The 22,742-nt window shown below is 31.0% G+C and overlaps 1 protein-coding gene across 3 annotated transcripts in view; it reads left to right on the top strand.

Annotated features, from left to right (window-relative positions):
- Positions 1-22,742, top strand: part of LOC145277525 (cytoplasmic tRNA 2-thiolation protein 2-like) — a 179,222-nt gene that overhangs the window by 98,225 nt on the left and 58,255 nt on the right. For all 3 annotated transcript variants that reach the window (XM_080128966.1, XM_080128968.1, XM_080128967.1), the window contains exons 4-5: positions 10,479-10,539; positions 19,442-19,551. In XM_080128966.1, coding sequence (XP_079985092.1) covers positions 10,479-10,539; positions 19,442-19,551 — 171 coding nt within the window. The remainder of the gene's footprint in view (positions 1-10,478; positions 10,540-19,441; positions 19,552-22,742) is intronic.

Below are 22,742 nucleotides of genomic sequence, written 5' to 3'. Positions count from 1 at the left end.
TACTTTATTCGTTATGCCATGGGTCTGTGTTCAAAATTCTGTGCAGATTTCCTAGTTTAAAAAAAAGATTTTTGAGTTCAACAAGATACACCTGAAGAAAGTCAAAGGTTATATCATCCGAAATGTTGTTGTGAATAACATTCTAGGTGAAAACAGTAGTCTGAAGAATCCAAATAATGTGAGTAATCAATCCTCATCTAAAAAATTCAGAAACAAATATTTCTTGTCTATAAAAAGTTTAAACATATTAAAACATTGGAGTTCAAACTTGATTTTTGTGTTTTGTTTTAAAATCTTTCTTTTTTTTTTTTCTTTCTTGGCATAACTTGGAATTAATGAACGTAATTTTAGTTAAAACTTTCAAATTTAAAAACTGTTCTGTCTGCCTGCTTCCCACCGGACGACAACTTAGATGTGTTCAAGTCCAACGTTAACAATTCCTAATGAACCGCCCCCTTAAGTAAACACTTCATCAAATCTCCACACTAACGTAATGTACTTGCAATAACCCTTATCCCTGAGTGGCTTCCGAGCCTTGATAAGTGGTGATCACTGTAAAAAAAAAAAAAAAAAAAAAAAAAAAAACTGATGCATAAGTCATAAGAAATGAAAAAAGAAAAAGCACAAAATGTAATAATTTTGTTACCTTCAAGTTAACAAAAGAATTATCTTTCTTATATCTTAAGTCATTGTTTAAATTTGTCCCCCTTGTAATAATTTTCCTTGCTGGAATAATTATTTTTGGAAAGAAATTGAAGAAAATTACACTTTTTAGTATAAAACTAAACTTTTTAGTTTCTTAAAAAGTTATATGTAAAAACTTAAAAAAATAAAACCCTGCTGGTGGAAGTGGAAAGAGAAAAACATGCCACTTTTCTCCTAGGAATGAAAACTTTCCACAACATGAATATCAAAACTTATCCACACAAGAATCTGAATACATCCAAAGGTGTAGTAAAATTGAAAGACCTTTCAATGTGCACTACTGAAGAGATAACAAAAGAACCTAAAAACCAAGGAGTAATAAACGTTAAAAGGAATTACAATAAAAACAGCGAATCAGACTATACATACGAACATATACATACGAACACTTACATTATGCAGTTCAATAGACCCACTATCCCAAAAGAAATCAAAATTGGGTTCAACATTGAAAAAGTTGAACCCTTTATACCAAACCCACTTCGGTGCTTTAAATGCCAGAAGTTTGGGCACCATGAGGATGCATGTAGGGGACGAGCAGTGTGCGGCAGATGTGGCCAGAGAGATCCAGACCACACTGTCAATGACTGCAATCTTGATTGCAAATGTGCAAATTGTGGAGAAAACCATTCTGCTTATGCTAGAGCATGCAAAATCTGGAAGAAAGAAAAGGAAGTAGTGTCAATAAAACATACCAAAAACATCTTCCTCGAAGCCAGGATAATAGTAGATAGATACATGAAGGAAAAGACGTACTCTCTTAAGTCACTTCAAGTTGTATATCATCCAACATCACTAACCAAGACTCCAAATACAAGTTGTTACAATTGGGACCAAACGGCTGGCCCAAATTTATAAATGAAATCAAACCAAACATATCATCAAAAATTAATCATCCCATTAAATCATCAACTAACGTTACCAATAAAACAAATTCTCAACCAAAATCAAAACATCCAAAGGAACAAAGTCGATCAAAAGAAAGACCACAAAAAATCACCAGTACGTCGTGCAGATGCTGAAAAAGACGAAACTAAGGAAAAACAAAATCAGTTAAAAGAAAGACCACACAGATCACCAATACGTCTTCCCCGTGGTGAAAAAAACATACTTGAAAAACAAACAAAAAAAATACATCTACCAAAAACAAAATAATATAAAGAAATTACCACAAACAGAAGCCACTACTACTACTATAAATAGATTTACGAAATTAGAAGACATGGAAACTGAAGTTACTCCTCAAACCAAAAAAAAATCCTCATGAATTACAAGAAAATCCAATGGAATTGCCGTGGATTGAAGGCAAATTACAATGAAATTTTATTATTGCAAACCAAATTTAATCCTTTGGTTATTTATCTCCAAGAAAACTTCCTTAAGAATGAGGACAATTTGAATATAAAACACTATCAACAATATAACTACATTCATAATACAGGACTTAATAATACTGTAACCCTTTTCCCCCCTCCCATTGCAAAACCCAATCATATTCTGCAAGGCAGAGAACAAAAATGACAAAATCCACTATAAAACAACCAAATCAAATGCTACAAACTAACGATTAAAAATACAAGGAGCTTGAAGAATAAAAATCTCATAAAATAACTGGATACAGCATCGAATACTATTCCCAAAATAACTGGATTCGGCATTAAATAACCCACAATGGGTTGATATGCCATTAAACAACAAAAAAAACATTTTTTTTTTAAATTTATAGCCTGTTGACTTAGAATGATAGGTGTTGATGGCTGAATATGATTTTACATTCAATTCTAATCCCTACAAATCCCTAACCATGCATTGAACAGATACCATAATACTTCTCTGCACCTTATCATAACAAAAGTCCATACAAAATTTCAACCAGATTGGCACAGTAGTTTCCAATAAAACGTCGAATGGACAAAAAAATTTAATATAGATATAGAAATATGTTGCAAGAATAAGAAATGGCTAGTTAGACTCAAATATCGATTTGTCAGATACATTACTATTTAGGTCTAAGATGGAAAATATGACAAGATAATTTTATTAGTTATTTAATGCTGAAACATAATTTCTCTTATAAATGATTGTATATGGTTAATTTAACACAAGTTGCTATTTTACTACTAGTTAGTCATAACTTTCATGGTGTTATTTGTGTTTTTAAAATCTTTAAAATAGATTCGATAATATTAAGATTTGAACTTAGTATATTGAATTCCATAGTCAGAGATTGTATTCATAAGGCTAATCACGGACACCCTTACTTTTGGCTAACATTCTATATTCATAGAAGTTTATTCATTTGTTTTATCCTTACTTCACACTTAGCATAACTTGATAAAAAAGTTTTGATCAAACAGTTGAACTGTCAATATTGGCTTGAGGATTATTCAGCATTATCTCTTTTTATAAAGAATGTCGGCTAGGTGTGATGTATGTGCCTATTTATAATAATCTGTGTGTGTGTGAGTAATTGAGTTTGATTATTGAAACAGTTTGCTTTCTGCATAAATATTTAACCAAGCTTAAGGTAGATGTAAGAACTGAACAAACAGTTCCATGACCTTTGACTCACCCTGGCAAAGGTCAACTTACTCAAGTTCAAGTTTGAGGAAAGATAAAAATAGACAATCCTACAGAAATAAAATAACATCAAATACCATTTAGGGCTATATATATATATATATATATATATATATATATATATATATATATATATATATATATATATATATATATATATATTATTAAATACAGTCATATCTTGCTATGATATGCAGATCATTTCAATCATATTTGATTTCATCACACAAGAAAAATTAAAAAGGTTCCAAACTTTTTTAATTTTTGAGGAGAGAAAATATGCCATGACTAGCATGAAGCAAAGCTAAAGTTCTTTATATATATATATATATATATATATATATATATATATATATATATATATATATATATATATATCTCAGAATACCACTTTCATAGATTTATATATTTGTTAGTTGTACCTATCCGGTAACGTCCAGGATGCAGTGCAAAACATTGTAATTGTTATTAGTTTGCTCATTTTTTTAAAAACTTTTACAGAAATAAAATTTTAGTTGTACCATAGACAACTCATAATGTATTTGTTGACTAAAAATACAGGTTATTTCCCTTTGCTGATTTTAATTTTTTGATAATTCTTTAAATCTGTTTCAAATTTTCGATTATCTGAGCTACACTAAGTAATTTTTTAAATGAATTTTAGTGAAGTACATTATTATTAGTGAGGGGAGGATTCCAATATTTTTCCCCAATTCCGATACAATTACTAATTCCAGTTCTTTATAAATCTCTAACAATAGAGTTTTTATTTATGATTGGCATAAAAAAAAGCATGTGAAATGTGTAAATATTTTCTCAAACATAAAAACATGGAGGATGATGTATAGATTTTAGTTTTTCTGGTTGTTTAAATATTTATTATTTATCATTACTACCAGCTGTGGAAGTTTTTGCTTCAAACAAAATCAAATAAAAAAAGACAAAAGAATCGTTTTTGGCATTGGAAAATAGGCACACATTTTTCCGATTCTAATGCCCTTAAAAGTTCTGCTTTTTTTTTTTTTTATTCCTGATTCTGATTAATCGTCCCAACACTATTATATTACCATTAACATGGTACAATAATCAGTTGTGTGTGTGTGTGTGTGTGTAGATATATGTATGTTTGTATGTCCAGCTAAAAGTAAAAAATGACAAAACAAACGGCCACAAAGTTTGTATATTCTTGATTGGTATTGCTCTGGATGAATAATATCTAAACTTTAAAATAAAGTATTTATTTTTTGAGGATCAACTGAGCCAGGTTGTGTCAGGAGTATCGTTTTCTTAATGTTATCATGTATTTATTTAGAAAGAAAGTGCTGACCGACCCATTTAATCTATTGTATAAAAGAGAGTTGACTGTCTGTGTATGCGTCCAGCTAGAGAGGAATGGGTTACACAAATGAAAAAGAGGAGATCGAGAAGAGAGCGAAAAGAAGATAGAAATGTACAAAGAAGTTTTAATAGAAATATCTTACATTTTTGCCTTGGGCAATGCCAGGTAACTCTGCCAATAACAAATAAAAATTGGCTAATCAGAAATAGTTTGGTTTGTCAGCTTAAATGCCATTTGGGTTCGACTTGAAAATCTGATGAGATAACTTTATATATTAGAAAAAGGTAAAATAGAAAAAAAAAAAAAAAGGGAGATTTATTCAGTCCTAAATGTATGAAAATACAACCTATTCACACCTTTATCCATTGGGAATTTATAATTTCTTGAAAACTTTTGGACTACATACTACAAAAAGTATATTGTACAAAAATTAGCTATCATGAAGTTGTATTATTAAACTATCTCTCTCTCTCTCTCTCTGTATATATATATATACACACTCACACACATACAGTGTTGTCTAGGAGTTTTCACTTTTATTTTCATTCTTCCCATTTTTTTTCTTTTTTAAATTATGCCATTTAAAAACAATTTTCTTTTTTTAATGTTCTTGGAGCTGATGTCATGCTCTCTGGATAGTTGTTTCTGTGGAGGGTTTCTCTTAAACTGTCCATCTCCTCTTGATATGCACTGCTGTTACTATATATTGGTTTTGCTTGGTCTTGTAGGCAACAGACGATTCCTTTCTTTACATTATATGGCTAGTGGGAGTTGAAGTTTAGGTACTGTCCAGTGAAAGTTGGCTTTTAGTATATGGATGACGTAAACCCTGACCAGTGCAGCACATCTAGGAACGATAATTTATTGTTAGGTTCTTTTTCCATCATGGACTGTATAGTTGGACGGATCGAGTTCACATGGTCTAGTAACGTTTGAACATCTTCCTGATGGGGCCAAAGTATGAATGTGTCATCTACATATCGCAACCACATTGTTGGCTTTAGTGGTGTTGATCCTAATGCCATTTCTTCAAAGTATTCCATGTATGCATTGGCCAGTACCGGGAACAATGGTTTAAGGCTTCTAAAATTTGTACTAGAATTGTTTGCAAGGAACCATGGCGTAGTGGTTAGCTAGGTGTATCAGAATTTTTGTAGGAATTTTTGACACCCCTAACACGAAACTGCAAATAAAATATAAAAACTCGTAATTTCTCTTTTAAAAGTGGGTTGTTTATTTTCTTTATGGATTATACTTCCAAAATAAACTATTAAAGTTGTTTTAAAAGTAATAGAAATATTTTTTTATTTTTTAAAAAACAGTAATGAATTTTACGAACTCAATATTTTTTAATTTTTAAACTTTAAAAATCTATCCAAATTTTTCTATTGATTCTATTTTTAGATATTTTCAGGGTTAATGTGAAATTTTATGCTCTTTCCAATAAACCGAATATAATATTTTAGACAAACGTTTTTTTTAAATTCACACCCCCTCCCCCATTTTCAAGTGTCTATTAAAAAGTAAATAATTAATTTACTCACCAAAGTCTTATATATCACAAATTGAAGAGAAAAGGTCAATAAATAATATATTCAAATTTAAAACAAAAAAAGTAGTGTTTTTTAGAAATCTACCTGTAAAGTTCGAAGTTTAAAACCTTTTTTTTTTTAAACCACGTTATTTGTTTTTTCTTTTGTTTTTTTTAATGAAACCTTGGTCCTTGCTCCTTTAATTGAAAAAAAAATTAGGGCTTGAATTACATTTTTCGAGTAGTTATAAGCTTGGAAAGACAGGGGGTCGAATAATTCACGCCTCCCATTTTGAAATGTCTATTAAAAAGTAAATAATTAATTTACTCACCAAAGTCTTATATATCACAAATTGAAGAGAAAAGGTCAATAAATAATATATTCAAATTTAAAACAAAAAAAGTAGTGTTTTTTAGAAATTTACTTGTAAAGTCCGAAGTTTAAAACCTTTTAAAAAAACAAACACGTTTTTTTTTTTTTTTTTTTTTTTTTTTTTTTTTTTTTTTTAACGAAACCTTGGTCCTTGCTCCTTTAATTGAAGAAAAAAAAAATCAGGGCTTGAATTACATTTTTCGAGGAGTTATAAGCTTGGAAAGATGGGGTGGAATTATTCACTATTTTTCAAAAAATTTCTGACACACCTAGTGGTTGAAGTCCTTGAAAAAATCAATTGTAAAAAGTGACCTTCTTCTGAAGGTTGAAGATTAAATTCTCAGGGTTGGCAACCGAAAAATACAATTGTGAATTACTTAGAACCTCTATCCAGTCATGACTGACAGAACAAGAGCATGCTACCCCTGTGAAGTATAGGTACATGCAAAATGAATGCCGATGCTCAAAATGTATAAACATTTTGACCTCTCCCTTTACTTAAAAATTCACCAAAAATCAGGAAATTAACCAATTTTAATTAAATTTTCAGCATTTATCAAATAATGATCGCGGAATGTAATGAATCCATTATTTTTATTTAAATCTTAGTGGAAATGTATTATTTTGTTTAAACAAAAAAAAATACCTTTATTAAAGTTATGGTTTTCTGCAGTAAAAAAAAAATGCAAAAATTTATTTTTGTTTTTTTTTTATTAAAATATCGTAAATTCTAACAATTTTTAAAAAATTATTTAATTTTTACAAGAACATTATGAAAAAAGCCCCTAAAGTTCGTATTAATGAATTCGATATAACTCGAAGAAAAATGGATTTCTCAAACTACAAATATTATCATTGAATTAAGCATTGTTTATTTAATATTTTCACACAAAAAAAAATTATAATAGCAAAAATATTTCTACTTTTTCTTTTTTTTGTAAATTACAGATTTTGCATAATTTTTATATACAAGATTTTAATAATTTCCTTGTTCGCAAGACTGTGAAACTTTCGGTGTAACGTAAATTTTATATAATTTAAAAAAAAAAATTAATTTAAAAACAGGAACATAAAAAATAATTAAAATTACTACAAACGTTCAGAATAGGAATGTACGGATGTACGTGTGTGTGTGGGGGGGGGGGAAAGAAATCTGACACCCCTACCTCCTTTTACTATCATGACTTCATTTTGAAACAAGATTTAGATTGGCTGAAATTTTGGGCTTCCGTATAATCGTGTTTACAAACCTTTAACATTATCGTTTGTGTTTTGGCAAACAAGCTGTATTTTGTATAACAAGGTGTTTTTTTTTTTTTTATTTAATTCAATATCTTAGGACTTTACTAATTATCTTTGAAATAAACCCAGAAAACTAATATTTATCTTTTTAAAGGATTTTTACAATGAATTTATTTAACTTCAAAATTTAGCTGAATTGGTTAGCTCGCTGTGAAAACATTTTTCATAACATTTTTTTTTCTCGTGTACAAATATTTTTTTTTTTTAGGAAATTAACTTTAGTCTCTAATCTTTCAGATACAATCAAAAAGTAATCAGAAACCTACAAAAAATTATGATAAATCGGCTTTCAAGACTAGGTCCCTCTATCTTTATCCGCCCATTTTTGCCCGTACCTAGTGAAGTAAATTAATGGTTCCACTCGAAATTCAGTCCAAATTCTTGAGTTCGACAAGATACACCTGAAGATTGAAGGGTTCATCCACTGAAACGTGAAAATGGCACTGAAGATGAGGACAGTAGTCTGATGAATCCAAATAATATGAAGATAATTTCATTATAGATTGACATTTATTGGACAACCTAGAATATGCACAGGATCTTGAAAAAGATGTTTTTTTTTTTTTTGATTAAGATTGACAAATATTAATTTCACCTCAAAGTTTTGGTTTTACTCTAGTGAAACTCTTTAATGTCACTTGAATATTTTCGGGTGCTTCTTCAGAATTCCCTTTATATTAAAAAACAAATATAAAGAAAAATCTTTATTATGTACATACACGTGACAGAAAAAAAAAATTATTCCAAAATATGTAAACTGATCAAGTAGTTTTATTTTTAAAGAACAAAATCAAATGTGATGGTTAACCAACGATTTACTCACAGCACCATCTTGAAAAATGGTCTAAATAAAAAACAAGGGAGATAACTGAACATAATTCAAACTTGCAAGATTTTTCTTTTTTACTTCCATTAATTACTTAAAAATGATTTTCTTTATAAAATAAAACTACATTCACGAGTTTCATACAGCATGTAAGACAATATTTCTGGGGAGACATATATATATGTCTCTCTCTCTCTCTCTCTCTCTCTCTCTATATATATATATATATATATATATATATATATATATATATATATTCGTATTCCTATCTGTTTGTTTGTTCACAAGTTGATTAATATATACAAAAGATCCATTAATTTATCTTATTATTCATTCCTATATATACTATGATTATTGCAAAATATGAGATTAAAGAGGTGACGCCATTTGCATATTACATTAAGGAAAATCGACTCTATTAAATACCGGTGTATTAATTATTGTTTATAGTGAGAGAATTATTTTAAGTGTTCTATTTAAGTTTATTATTTAAATTTGATTTATATTGACAACATATTTATTTTATCAACATGGATTTTTTTTATGAATCGGTTTGAATTATTTTCCTTGGGCACGAATGTTGTTCTTTTTGTTTTCTTTCTCGGCGGAAATTTAATACTAAAAACTTTCAAGCATTATTTTTGGAATTAGTTTAAATAAAATAATTTCCATGATTTCGCAATTAACGTTGTGGTCCAGCTGATTTTTATTTTAAAATAAACAATTCAATTCAACTACGATTCTTTATTTAAAACAAAACAAAAAAAATTTCATTTACGTTTTTTTACCATTTTTTTTTTCCTCACATTTTTTGGACATCGTAACAAATTTTTTTTCTTTTAATAACGCAATAAGTCATAACTCATCATTTTTATGACATAAATATTTGGTTAACACAAATTCTACTTTGGTATTTTTGAAACCGAATTATTTACGGTTTGTTTTTGTTGCAACAGACCGTAAAGACAATCTTTCTAGACTGAGGTAGCATAAAAGAAATTCACTTATCTAGAATATAGTCATAAAAAGGTGCTCAATATCCGGAGAATAGTTTCTCTTCGTATCCCTTCTGCCGAAATATCTGGTGGAGAGTTTGTCACGTCTTTCTTTTTTCGGGGGGTTGGGGAGGGTTACATTTTCGTGTTTTCATTTGTTCTTTTATTTTTGAAATTTTGTTGGGGTAACGATAGAGTTGACATATAATAATGAAAAACTGCTCAATATTTTTAGTATAGCAGGTGTGGCGAAACCGAACTTCATGTCGACCCTGGCAACGCTGGGTATCCATGCTAGTATATATATATATATATATATATATATATATATATATTTAATGTTGACCTTATCTATTGTTTATAATCAATGATTCCCATATTGTATTAAATTGTATATTCATATATATTTTATGTGTACTAAATATTATATATATATATATATATATATATATATATATATATATATATATATATATTATGTGTGTTGCTTACAGTTTTATACTTCATATGTAGAGCTCAGTTCCAGCTATGACTCAAATGTATATCATATAATTTATAATTTGAGTAATTGGATATGAGTTAATAAATGAAAATAAGTTCTAATGAGAAATTGGATAAAAAAATATATATTTATTTCATTGTAATGTTTTTTTTGTCTAAACTTTCATTTTATATGGACCAAAAGCTAAACTAACATGGAGTGTGACTTTTAAAATTATCAGAAATAAGTTTTCCAAAATCGTTTTACAAATGCTTACATAAAGAATTTATTTTTTATTCTCTCTTACTGTCTTTAAAAATGAACTTTCGCAAATGTTTCGTTTTAGGGTATGGAGAAAAGTAAGTTTAAGAAACTGCGTTTCAAGGCAGAAGTTGTTTACATCGATGGTAAGTTTAAATATACTTCTTACACTTGTTTCATTTTACTTCAGTTGAATTCTCAGAAATCAAGGGGCTCCTTCCTAGGGACTAACACTTGATCTCTATATGAGATACATAGATATTCAAATGTTCCATTAATATTTCAAACAATAAAGAAGTTGGGAACATAATTTTCCTCTTCCCAATTGACCATTTAAATATGTTATAGTTTGTCTATCTTGAAGTTTCATGGTTTTACTGGATTCCAGGAAAAGAATTCATCTAGTCTGGTGCTGTTATTTCAGGTAATTTCACTTGGGGAAGATGCACCATTCCTTGTAAAAGCCGATGTTGGGTAGCAATATCGAGATAATCCTATTTGGGCAGTGGATACGGTGTGGTTTTGAATATTTGGTCAGGATTTACTTTTACGGAAAAATATCCTCATGCCAGGTTTTCCTGACAAACCCCTGTACAGAGAAGTCTTAGACACTCAAGAATTGTGTCTAGTAGACATTAAAGTTCTCTTCAGTAGGCATTTATTTTCTCTCTGTCTTACCCCATTGTGTGTGTGCATAAACATGTTTAATGTACTTAACACTTTATTGCAGTTTCATGGTATCACTAATTAGCATATCACTAACTTGGATCAACTAAAAAGAAACCTGGAAGAGTAAACGTCATATGCATAATGTCATGTTTTGCATGTTTTTAATGCGTGCATACTCATGCAAATATTTACTTGAGTGTGGAAGTATTTGTATTTAATTTGGTCTTTAATAGCAAAATAAACATTGATTTTCTATGCTTGCATTCGGTTATAAATTCTTGTTTTTTATTTAATAATTTAAGTTCTATCCAATATGTTATCAAGTCTTTGATTTATCCAAGATCTAGTGTATCAATCTAGTTTTGTTCCAATTTGGAGACATTTATTTTCTTGTTTGTTAACAATTGACATGCTCTTTCTCTTCACCCTTCTCTGCCCTCTCCCCTCTACTTTTTCATTTCTCCATTTTTCAATTTCACTAGACAACGGGTACAGTGTTAAAAATAACTTTTTAACCTTAAATTAACAAACGAGTAGTGACTTTTTATTTTTTTAAAAAGGATCACATGACTTTCAAATAAAATATTGCATTTCATTACTTCCAAAATGAATGCCTAAATGAAAGACTTTTTTTTGCCTGATGAGATCTTAGTTATTAATAACTACAGATTGAAACATTGTCATGCCAGTGTAACAAAGCCTGTACATGTCTGTATAAATAAATATCAATATATAAATCGCTCTATTTGTTATTGAGCACTATTATATAAATGTAGTCAATATTCGTTAGATCTCATCCTATGAATACATTCTTAACCTGGACTATATATAATATCCCTATCTTGGGTTGGGCATATTTGGGAGTGAAATAACAAACTGCCACATGTGCATAATGCAATGCTCTTTGTCCAAACACCTAAGCTCCATTTGTTTACACAATGTTTGATCATTGTAATTTCACACACCAATCTTAGCAGCAGTCAAATAAATGGTTAAAAGTGCCGACTGTTGCCTAGGCGGTTGAGTTTCAATCCTAGCTTGAGGTAGTTGCTAATCTAGCTGCACTGAAGAGCTGTGATACAATGAAACTGTCTGTCTGTGGATTACTATATATATATATATATATATATATATATATATATATGTGAACTCCAGAACATATTTTGAATGATATACTAGTAATACATACCGACAGAAAAAACGCTTTGGATAATCACAGATTTCAAGGCAATTCTACTAAAATAGCCATATATTTTTTAAACCAAAGCACTTCAAGTCTTCAAATTACTAATATTTTGTTCGGAAATGAATATACTTTCAAATGAATTAAAGTATATAATGTACATTCATATTTATTAAGAGTTTTAAGCAAATAAAGTGATAAAAATGTGAACGTTATAAAATAGCGTTTTCGGTAAGGTTTTGTAATGACCCCATCTGATTTCTAAAGGCTCGTACCGTGATTGTATGAAGAATTTCGTTATGAAATTTGGGAACCAATCAGAAGAGGTGTTAATCTTAATACTGTCAAGTGTCTGAAATATTTTGGACCATTTCTTTTTTTGTCATGTTAAAAATAAGACTTTAATATGACGAGTATCGAACATTTTGAAAAAAAATTTCTTTGGACACCCACTAGTAAGTAAATCATTCTTTTTACTATCTTTATCAATTAAAAGTATTATTATATGTTGAGTAGGATCGCGGTAATTGATAATTTAAAAGGACCTATCCGAAAAAAAAACGTTTCTGTTTTTCGAGTTTGGACAAATGTAGTATTAATAGTAGCAGCAGCAGCTGAGGTATTAGCGATAGCATAGTGTAAATGTAAACAACACGCGTTCTTTAATTTTTATTCAAGAACGAATTAAGAAAAACATGAAAATATGAATATTCTTATATGTTTTAATTAGAGCTATTTTGTTATCAGAATAACATTAGTTTAGAACTATTCGGTTTTCAGAATGTAACTATTATATATTTGTTTTTTTTTTTTTGACAACTTTTTCGAATCTGTGTATAGTAATACAAACTCTCAAATCAATATTCTTGAAATTTTAAAAGCAGTTAGAAAACACATCAAACTACAATTAAGAAGCTTTTTATTTCATTATTTTTTTTTCTACTTATTAAGCGAAAGGTATTTTTACAACCTGCTCCAGTATAGTATAAAAGGCCTATGGAATAAACACCTTCAACCTTGAAAATAGAAATCAACAAATTTATGGAATTTGGTGCTTGTGCATTTATTTAACCATGTTATTTTTAAATATTTTCAAGTTAAATTAAAGTTTTATAATATTTTTATTTTATTAATTTGTTAACTGAAAGTACAGAATAGTTACAAAACACCTTCCTCTCCTCATGTTAAGAATGGCTTTCAAAATAATAGCGTTATTATTTCAGCACGGTTCAATAAGTGCACAAGTACCTGGAATTTTCTTCGAAATTTCGTAACGCAGCTTCTTATTAAATTAAAACTAAATATAACATTTACTGACTTATTTACCTGTCGAATACACACACACTATATATATATATAACTTTCTGTAAGATATTTATTTGAAATAGAAACGGCATTTTGCAGTTAAGACATGAACTAACGGTTCATATTCCAATTCACAGAGGTACGAAAAAGTTGTCAAAAACAAATGTTATCAAAGGCAAGATTAAGTTATTTTTTTACCTAACTGGATACTTTTTTTTTTTAATGTAAAATATTTATTCGGTTCGAAAAACAAGTAGTGTTGAGCGAGCGCTACCGAAGAACAAGAAAAATGGCCGCAATGTCTCTTTACATTTTTGAAGTCTCAACAAAGATTTAAAAATAAGAAATGAAACAAAATGGTGAATGAAACCCACCCAATAAATGTTATCGTGACATTTATTGGGTGGATTTCATTCTTATTTTGAAGTGATTATCAAGACTTGAAAAATGTAAATAGAAATTGCGGCCATATTTTCTTTTCAGGTAGTGATGAATATTACCTACTTTTCAAACCGAATAAATATTTTACATTAGTAAAAACTTATTTAGTTAGGTAGAAAAGTAATTTATCTTGCTTTGCATAACATTTGTTATATATATATGTGTGTGTGTGTGTGTATATGCATATATATATATATATATACACACACACACATTTTCTTTTTTTTTTACATAAGTTTACATATTTAATAGTAATGTGATATTCTAAATTTAATCCATAACATTTTCAAAAGCCAATAATTATGAACCACTAACAGTAAATATGAGTGATGAATGCTCTCTTTGAAAAAAAGCTCTTTTAACCTCACCTCTAACACCAGTCTCCTCCTAAAACACTCTTTAACCCTAACAATAAAACTAAGTTTGAGTGGCAAGCCCCCCCCCCTCCAACAAAATACCTCTGTAAGCCACATACAAACATCTAAAACAAACAAACAAAAAATAGGTCCTTCCTTAAAGAAAAATGCACATGATTTATCTCCCATAAAAATTAACTGTCCTAAAATGCTAGAATGGCCTGGAAATGGTGAATGTTTGCATTAAATTTTTGTGAAACTAACTGCCCCCTCCACTAATATTGTTTTTGTTTCTGTCAAGTCTTCAGTATGTTCACACATAATTTTCATTAGCCCTACAACTAATTCAAAGTTCGAATGGCAACCCTTCCTAATTCTCATTGCATAGAAACCCTCTTAAAACCACACATAATCGTCTTTAAAAAAAAAAAAAAAAAAAAAAGCATACAGGATTTATCTCCCTATAGAAAAAAAAACAAAAATGCTAGAGTGACCTATAATGGGGAATTATTTTACATTAAATTCTAAAATAATTTATCTTTCATTAAAGTTTTTCATGGCATTTCATACATAATTGCCTAAAAAGGTAGAATCACATTTCGGAAGGGGGTAGGTGGTCAGAAGGCGTTGGGTGGGGTTAAACAGAAGGTGTTCATCTACAATAATACCAAAGAAATATTGCAATATATTCATTTTTAAATGGTCCTATGTTTAGATTTAAGTTTGTACATAAAACACATTACAATTCAACTTTGAGTTCTCCAACTTCTTTTCTGTTTATGGATACATGGCATTTTTAAGGAATTGCAGCATATTTATGCACATTTACTGCAGATTAGTTGGAAACCATGAACTTTTGGAGGCTTTCAGTTGCATATTCTGATTCCTTATACAAAAGTACACTTATACGGTAAATTTCATTGCTTAATCTTGTGTTTTAACAAAGATATAAAATTTTTACTGAAAAAGTAGTGTAAAAATGTGACGAAACGCATATGGTTATAAAGAGGGGAAAATATCCAAACAAGCAGGGCACAAAAATAATCATAACTTCCTTAATTTTAATCAGATTTTTAAAATTTAAAAAGATCCTTTCTTAGCTCATCAAGCTCTTTCTATGTATACCAATATTGAAATATTTGAAGCTATTTCAATTTTTTCATGTGTATTGCTAGATATACTTCAAAAAATATTATGGATTTTATTAAAAAACATTTTAATATGGAACAATTGTTTCTGTTCATTCCAAAAACATATTTTTTATAAGCAAAATATTAAAATATTTGCAAAAACGTTCCATCCACAACAATCGATTCCAAAAAATGCATGAACACAATAACAACCGTCAATATTTCAAAATTATTCATTTAATTTATTACTTTTTTTTTAGTTAACTAACATCTATGTGTATATATATATATATATATATATATATATATATATATATACTGAGTTTGAGTCCCATGACCAGCAGTAATAATCATTTTCTGCACTGATGATTACATATGCACGAAACACTAGTGTCTGTAGGTATAAAAAATTATTAATTGAAAAAATATAGTTATAAAGCCTCTTTAGGAAGATTAATGTTAAGCCCTATTTCATGAATTGAGAAAAAATCCGTCAATTAACATATGTGCATCATTTCAAATTTCCTGTTTGTTGAATACATTCATGGTCAGTAGTTGTCTTCCTTTCGTGACAAGATAAAAAGATTATGACTGAAAAATTCAAAGATTCAATATATTTTATACAATGATTCTAATACCTGATTGGTTTATTCTTATCACTCCTTGGCTTGAACTGTAATTGTTCATATCTTTGTGACCATACCAGCACAGCCATACAAAAAAAAAATGCACTATAAAATAAAAAAACATAAATTTAAAACATCATTTGAAAAGATTCACATTTGTTAAGAGAAAACTTTGGTAAAAAGGGGCACAAGAAGTTTTGCATTATTCCAGGATTTGTACAGAATTTAAAAATCCTTGAATTTTGACTTTTGCTTTGAAAAGGCCTCATCATTTCTATTATTACTTTGAAAAATCCTTGAAAATACAGAATATATCTTGAAAATTTATTGAAAAAGTCCTGAAAATTGTATTCGTTATGTCCAGTAAAAATTTGTTTCAAAACATTAAAAATAAATAAATACTATTAAAATATTTTTTAAGTATGAATAAAAATATTAAAATATTTTTTAAATATTGAAAATAAAGAATTACATGTTCTGAAGATGCATAGTATTATGGGGTACTTGTACAGTTTAATCAAGACATTAAAAAATTAAAATATCGAAAAAATATTGTATGTATCTGTTTTGGACTGAAGATCTCTGAAAAAAATTTAACTTAATTTGATTCAGAATTTTTTTTTTTTTTTTTTTACAGCAGAAAAACATGTTTTTATGAGAGCGCACTGAAGGTAACCATATTTGAAATTTTGAACAAACCATGAGGAGATAATTCGGTTTAAAATGCTGACACTTCCTCCCCATCTTTAATACTAGCTTTTCTTCCTAAAAATCGAAACATGACTACCTTTTGCTTGGTATCATAACAAATTGTTTTTTTGCTGTAAAAAGAAAACTACTTGATCAAATTAAGTGAAATTTTTTTTGGAGAACTTCATTCCGTAACAGATACATACAGTATAACTTTTTTTTTTTGTTGATATTTTCATTTTTTAATCTCTTGATTCAACTGTACAAATACTTATGGATACAAGAGTTAAGTCCCTTTATCACAAAATTACCTCAGGTAGTTTTGTAATAAAGATTCAAATCTGTCTATTTTTGTTCTTATTTATAATTTAATTTTTTATGCGGGGGGGGGGCACAAGGGAAAAGGAGTAGTGGCAACCACCATAAATAAAAGTAAGCCCTACCCCACCCTCTCTATAAAAAATATTTACCTTGCATGGATGGGACTCTCCAATGGTGAATCCGACTCCCCAAAATTGTGATAATTTAAAATTAGGCTGGCTGGACCAAAAAAAAAAAAAAAAAATGGGCAAGATGGCAGCCATCTTAGTTGGAAATTAAAGGCCGTAAAGACAGTTAATATTTGAGATGGTGTAAAAAGCATTTAAAATTACGGGTTGGTTGCAAAGTAATTTTATTGACTATGGTAATGTTTATTTGTTGTATATTTGATTTTTTTACCACTTTTTCGAATTACTGTGAATTTAAAAAAAAAAAAATTGTTTTGAAAACTTGAATTTTGTCTGAAGAAGTCTTTGAAAAACTTTGAAAAGTTCTTAAAAAATGAACATTAAAAAACCTGTACGAACCCTGTAAATGGACTTATTTGCAGATAATCTTGGATATTAATTTTCTCACAGTGATTTCCCTTTCAATGTGAAATTTAAATCCCATAAATACTTTTGGTGGACATTGAAAACCTATATGAACCCTGTATCCTATCAGAATTTATAAGGTCACAAACTGACCTGTAATGAATACAGACAGATTTGTCACAGTGACGCTGACTCAATCAACTTATCACACCCAAAGCATTGTCCCTCTCCCCTACTTGTTGATATCACAAATGGTAACGGCATTGTTTTTTTTTAGTTTTTTTTATGAAAGTTCACCAAACAAGACATGATGCCACTTGATGTAATGAGGTAAAACTAAAAAATAACCACTTCAAGGTAATAAAACTAGTCAACGATAAATGTTATATAAGATTCCAACACAGAATCTTCTCAATCTTGCACAACCATATTCATTTGTGAATAAGAACTTAAAATATATTCTTTTATTTTGTGCTTTTCAATTGACATTGCTTCTGAAGGTTGTCATGAACAATTTACTTTTTTCAGGATATGACACCAGATAGATTTTCCACAGCATTTAAAAAGTTTCGAAATAATGTCAGAATTTTCTTCTGCAGTTTAGTAAATGTACAAAGTGCCTTTCATAAGTTTCCAGACATTTTTTTGTACAAGCATTTAAAATTGTCATAGACTCTTGGAAATTCAGTATGTTTTTGCTCAACATCTTATGAAATGACTGACCAATTTTTATGATTTCAGATTCAAATGAACAGCTACAGTAGGAATTGGAATACACCCTACTAAAGCCTGATTGCCACAGCTGGTGAATTTCAAAAATGCAATCTGGACGTGAGGACACTTTAGAAGAACAATATATGATAAAATTCTGTTTTAAACTTTTAAAAAATGCCACAGAAACATATGGAATGCTTTAAACTGCTTTTGGACCATCTTGCATGAATCAAACATCAGTTTTTTAGTGGAATAAGTGATTCAAGGAAGGAAGGGATTCTGTGAGGGTTGATGAGGTGTGTGGAAAAAGTAAGGAAGTTAGAACACTAGAGTTGATTGGCCAAATAAAGAATTTCAGGGATAAAGACCATGTATCTATAGAGACAATAAGTGTACAGTTTGATGTCAGTGTGGGAACTGTAACACAATTATTTATGAGGAACTGAAGATGTGGAAGATTTGCACGAAGTTTGTCCCAAGGATGCAGTCCACGACTCTATCTTCGTCACAGATTATTTGACCAAGGTGTGACATCAAGACAGTACTCCACTCTCCCTATAGTCCAGACCTTACTCTCTGTGACTTTTGGTGATTCCTTAAAACTTTAGATGCTGTTGTTATGAGACAATTGAGGAGATGAAAGAGGCTGACGAGGGTCATTGACATGCTAACATAGGAGGACTTCCATGGGGTGTTCCAGAAGTTTTTGAAATGATACAACTTGCAGCCTGAGGAGATTACTTCGAAGGGGACTAGAGTTTCATATCAATAAAAGTGCCTATATGAAAAAAGTCTGGAAACTTATTGAAGGAACCTTGCACAAACAGTATATTCTTTGCCTTTTGATGGGGAACACAATGTAGTAGCTTTGCACTTGGTCTGATCTGCCCTCGGTTAATGAAGGAAGGGTCTTTGTAAACTGAGGTCATTTTTATTTTTGTCCTATCCAGAATATGTTTTTGGAGGTAGCTGGGTTTTTCTCACATTAAAAAAGTGACCTTGTGTCTAACTTTGTTCTCGTGAGGAGAAAAATAAATATTCAAACATATATATACATTGTATTTTTTTTTTTAATTTCAGAGGGCGCCACTCTTGGTTGGAGTCATGAAAAGCGTCAAGAAGTTGTTGGTCGCGTTGCAGACTTTTGTCGATCGTTTAGTTTCACTTATTACATTACGTCTTTAGAACAGGTATGTTTCATTTTTTTTTTAAATTGTTTTTGAACTAGCATGGTTACTCAGTATTGCCTGGAATCACAGACAACAAAATGGAGGATAAAAAGTGTTTGCAATATCTTTTAAAACTTTTCTCTCCCTCTTTCACATTCCCCAAGAAATGAAAAAAAATTGCTCTAGATGCTGACATATCCCTAACTAATCCTTTCGTATTGTACCCCCCCCCCCTCCATAATAAGGATTACTTAAATAAAATGTGTTTTGCCTGAAGCAATGTTTAATAAGAATATATCAACTTTATGAGTGTGGCTTGTTTAGTTTTTAGTTTTATCTGGGCACACAGATACACAACTTTCTTTTATATAATTGACTAGCAGGGATACTCAGTGTCACCCAGACCATATAAGACAAAGAGAAGAAATGTAGTTGCGTTTGAACACATTTTAAAAAAATTTTTATTCAATTTTTCACGCCAAACAAGGCACAATGCCACTTTGAAGTAGGAGGCTACTATCGGGGACATAAGTTGCTGGGGTATTATGAAGAGAGATGAGTAGCAAGATGTCTGTTCACATTACACTTGAACTTCTGCATGTCAGTACAGTTGGGAAAGCAGAATCCCGGAAGAGAGTTCCAAAGTCTAGCAATTCTGGGGAAGAAACTATTGGAGTAGAAGGTCTTCTTACACCTAGGGATCTCTACTGTGAAGGGGTGGGATTTAGCTGCTTGTTGGGTTTGTCGGGGGTTTTCACATCGAGGGGTGTACAAGTACTTGTAGTTCGTTGGAGCATTCACCATTAAAGTACTTGTAGAACAGGCAGAGAGATGCAACATTTCGTTGATGAGACAGAGGCTGAAGCCTAATGACAGTTCAGGACCTATCAGGTTGGCGACTCTTTTATTTGTATACATTTTCAGTATCTTAAATTCACTTTCCAACAGATATTCATAAAATCATTAAAAAAAATTAAAATCAATTATTTCTTAATTGTGTATGGATTTATTGTATTGTGCTAATTTTTAAAAAGTTTTTCAAATTAAAATTAAGTTTTATGCATAGTAAAAAGAAAGTTCCCATGTGGAAGTTTTATAGCAAACCCCACTCTCCCCAATGGTTTACTTCTAGTTGTGCAGCTGCCATCGTGCAAAGGCAGCATGCGTACCGCAGATTTAACCAACATAAGTCCAGTTCAAACAGACAGGAGTGTATAGAAGCCAGAAGTAACTATAAGAAAGAAATAGCGACAGCTAAGAGAGAATTTAATGAAACCACCAAAAAATGCATCGAAGCACAAAAATTAGGAACCCGTGACTTCTGGAAAATCTACAACAGTTTAGTAAATAATGGGCAATCAACAATTCCCCCACTATCCAACAATTATGAGGTTGTTTGCTCAGCAACCGAGAAGGCTAACATGCTTGCCAGTCAGTTCGCCTCCAACTCCACACTGGACCCTGCAAACCACCCCCTCCCTGACTTTCCTTTGCGGACAGATGCCACACTAGACGATCTGGAAATCACCCCATTTCAGATGCATGCCATCATAAAAAATCTTGATACGTCAAAAGCATGCAGACCTGATCTCATCCCGGCTGTGCTATTAAAAAAGTGCTCCGCCGAAGTAGCGTCAGTTCTCTCCAAACTTTACAACAAATACCTTAAGGAATCTTGCTTTCCTGCCTGCTGGAAAACTGCTTCTGTGGTACCAGTTTTCAAGAATTCTGGTGAAAGAACTGACCCAGCAAATTACCGCCCCATTAGCCTCCTCCCACTTTTTGCCAAATATTTGAGTCCATTATTAACCAAGCTCTAGTCCATCACCTTACAGATGCTAAACTTCTGACCGACCAATAATACGAATTTAGGCAAGCCTGTTCCATGGCAGACATCCTAAGTGTAATCTCTGAGCGTATATACCTTTCACTTGAAAAAGCAGGGGAGGGTAGAGCGGTAGCTCTAGATATATCTAAGGCTTTTGACAGGTTATGGAATGAAGGTCTTAGGAAAATCAGATCATACGGTATCACTGGAAGAATCTTTACCATAATTAAATCCTTCTTAGATAAGAGAAAAATCCAGGTTGTCATCGATGGTCGTACATCCAAACAATATAATATAAATGTGGGAATGCCCCAGGGGTCTATCTTTGGACCTCTATTATTCCTAATATTCATAAATGACATCCCTGACAAAATTGTCGGTGAGATGGGTATATGTGCTGATGACACCACACTCTATAACAGACATGACAGGAAAACATGAACACATATCTAAAGAAATGGCAGAAACACTAGAGGATGACCTCCGATCTGTAGTGGAAAGGGGACATAAATGGATGGTCACATTCAATGCTGCCAAGACTAAACTCGTTTCCTTCAATAATTACAAGAAACCTTCTCTACCACCAATAGCAATGGCCAAAGACTCTTTATCTGAATGTACATCTTTTCAACTCCTCTGCCTAACATTCACAGGAAACATGAGTTGGAAAAATTACATTGAGAGCATTGCCAGAAACACTACGAAAAAGGTAGGTTTTCTCTACCGTGCTAGAAAGCTACTAACACCCAAAAGTATCCTGTACCTCTATAAGGCCACTATTTGCCCATGTATGGAGTATTGTTGTCATATTTGGGCCGGTGCATCTGCTACTAGTCTCTCACTCCTGGACAGGATTCAAAATAGAGTCGCCAACCTAATAGGTCCTGAACTGTCATCTAAGCTTCAACCTCTGTCCCATCGACGTAATGTAGCATCCCTCTGCCTGTTCTACAAGTATTTCAATGGTGAATGCTCTGACGAACTACAAGCACTTGTACCCCCTCGACGTAAATACCCCCGACAAACCCGACAAGCAGCAAAATCCCACCCCTTCACAGTTGAGATCCCTAGATGTAAGGAAGCCTTCTACTCCATTAGTTTCTTCCCCAGAACTGCTGGACTTTGGAATTCCCTTCCGAGTTCCTGCTTCCCCAACTGTACTGACATGCAGAAGTTCAAGTGTAACTTGAACCGACATCTTGCTGCCCAACTCCCTACATAGTACCCCTGTAGTTTATGTCCCTGATAGTAGCTCCCTACAGCAAAGTGGCAATGTGCCTTGTTTGGGGTGAAATTGCAATAAAGAAAAAAAAGTTCAGCACTTTGCAATTGTACAACATTCATAATTGAATAAGGACTAAAAATGTTTTCAGCATTCCAAATT

This window comes from Euprymna scolopes, chromosome 6 (genome assembly GCF_053919585.1).
Source record: "Euprymna scolopes isolate OS-2025 chromosome 6, ASM5391958v1, whole genome shotgun sequence".
NCBI lineage: Eukaryota > Metazoa > Mollusca > Cephalopoda > Sepiida > Sepiolidae > Euprymna > Euprymna scolopes.
The sequence above is the reverse complement of the archived record's forward strand: the minus strand, read 5'-3'. Positions and strand labels throughout refer to the sequence as shown.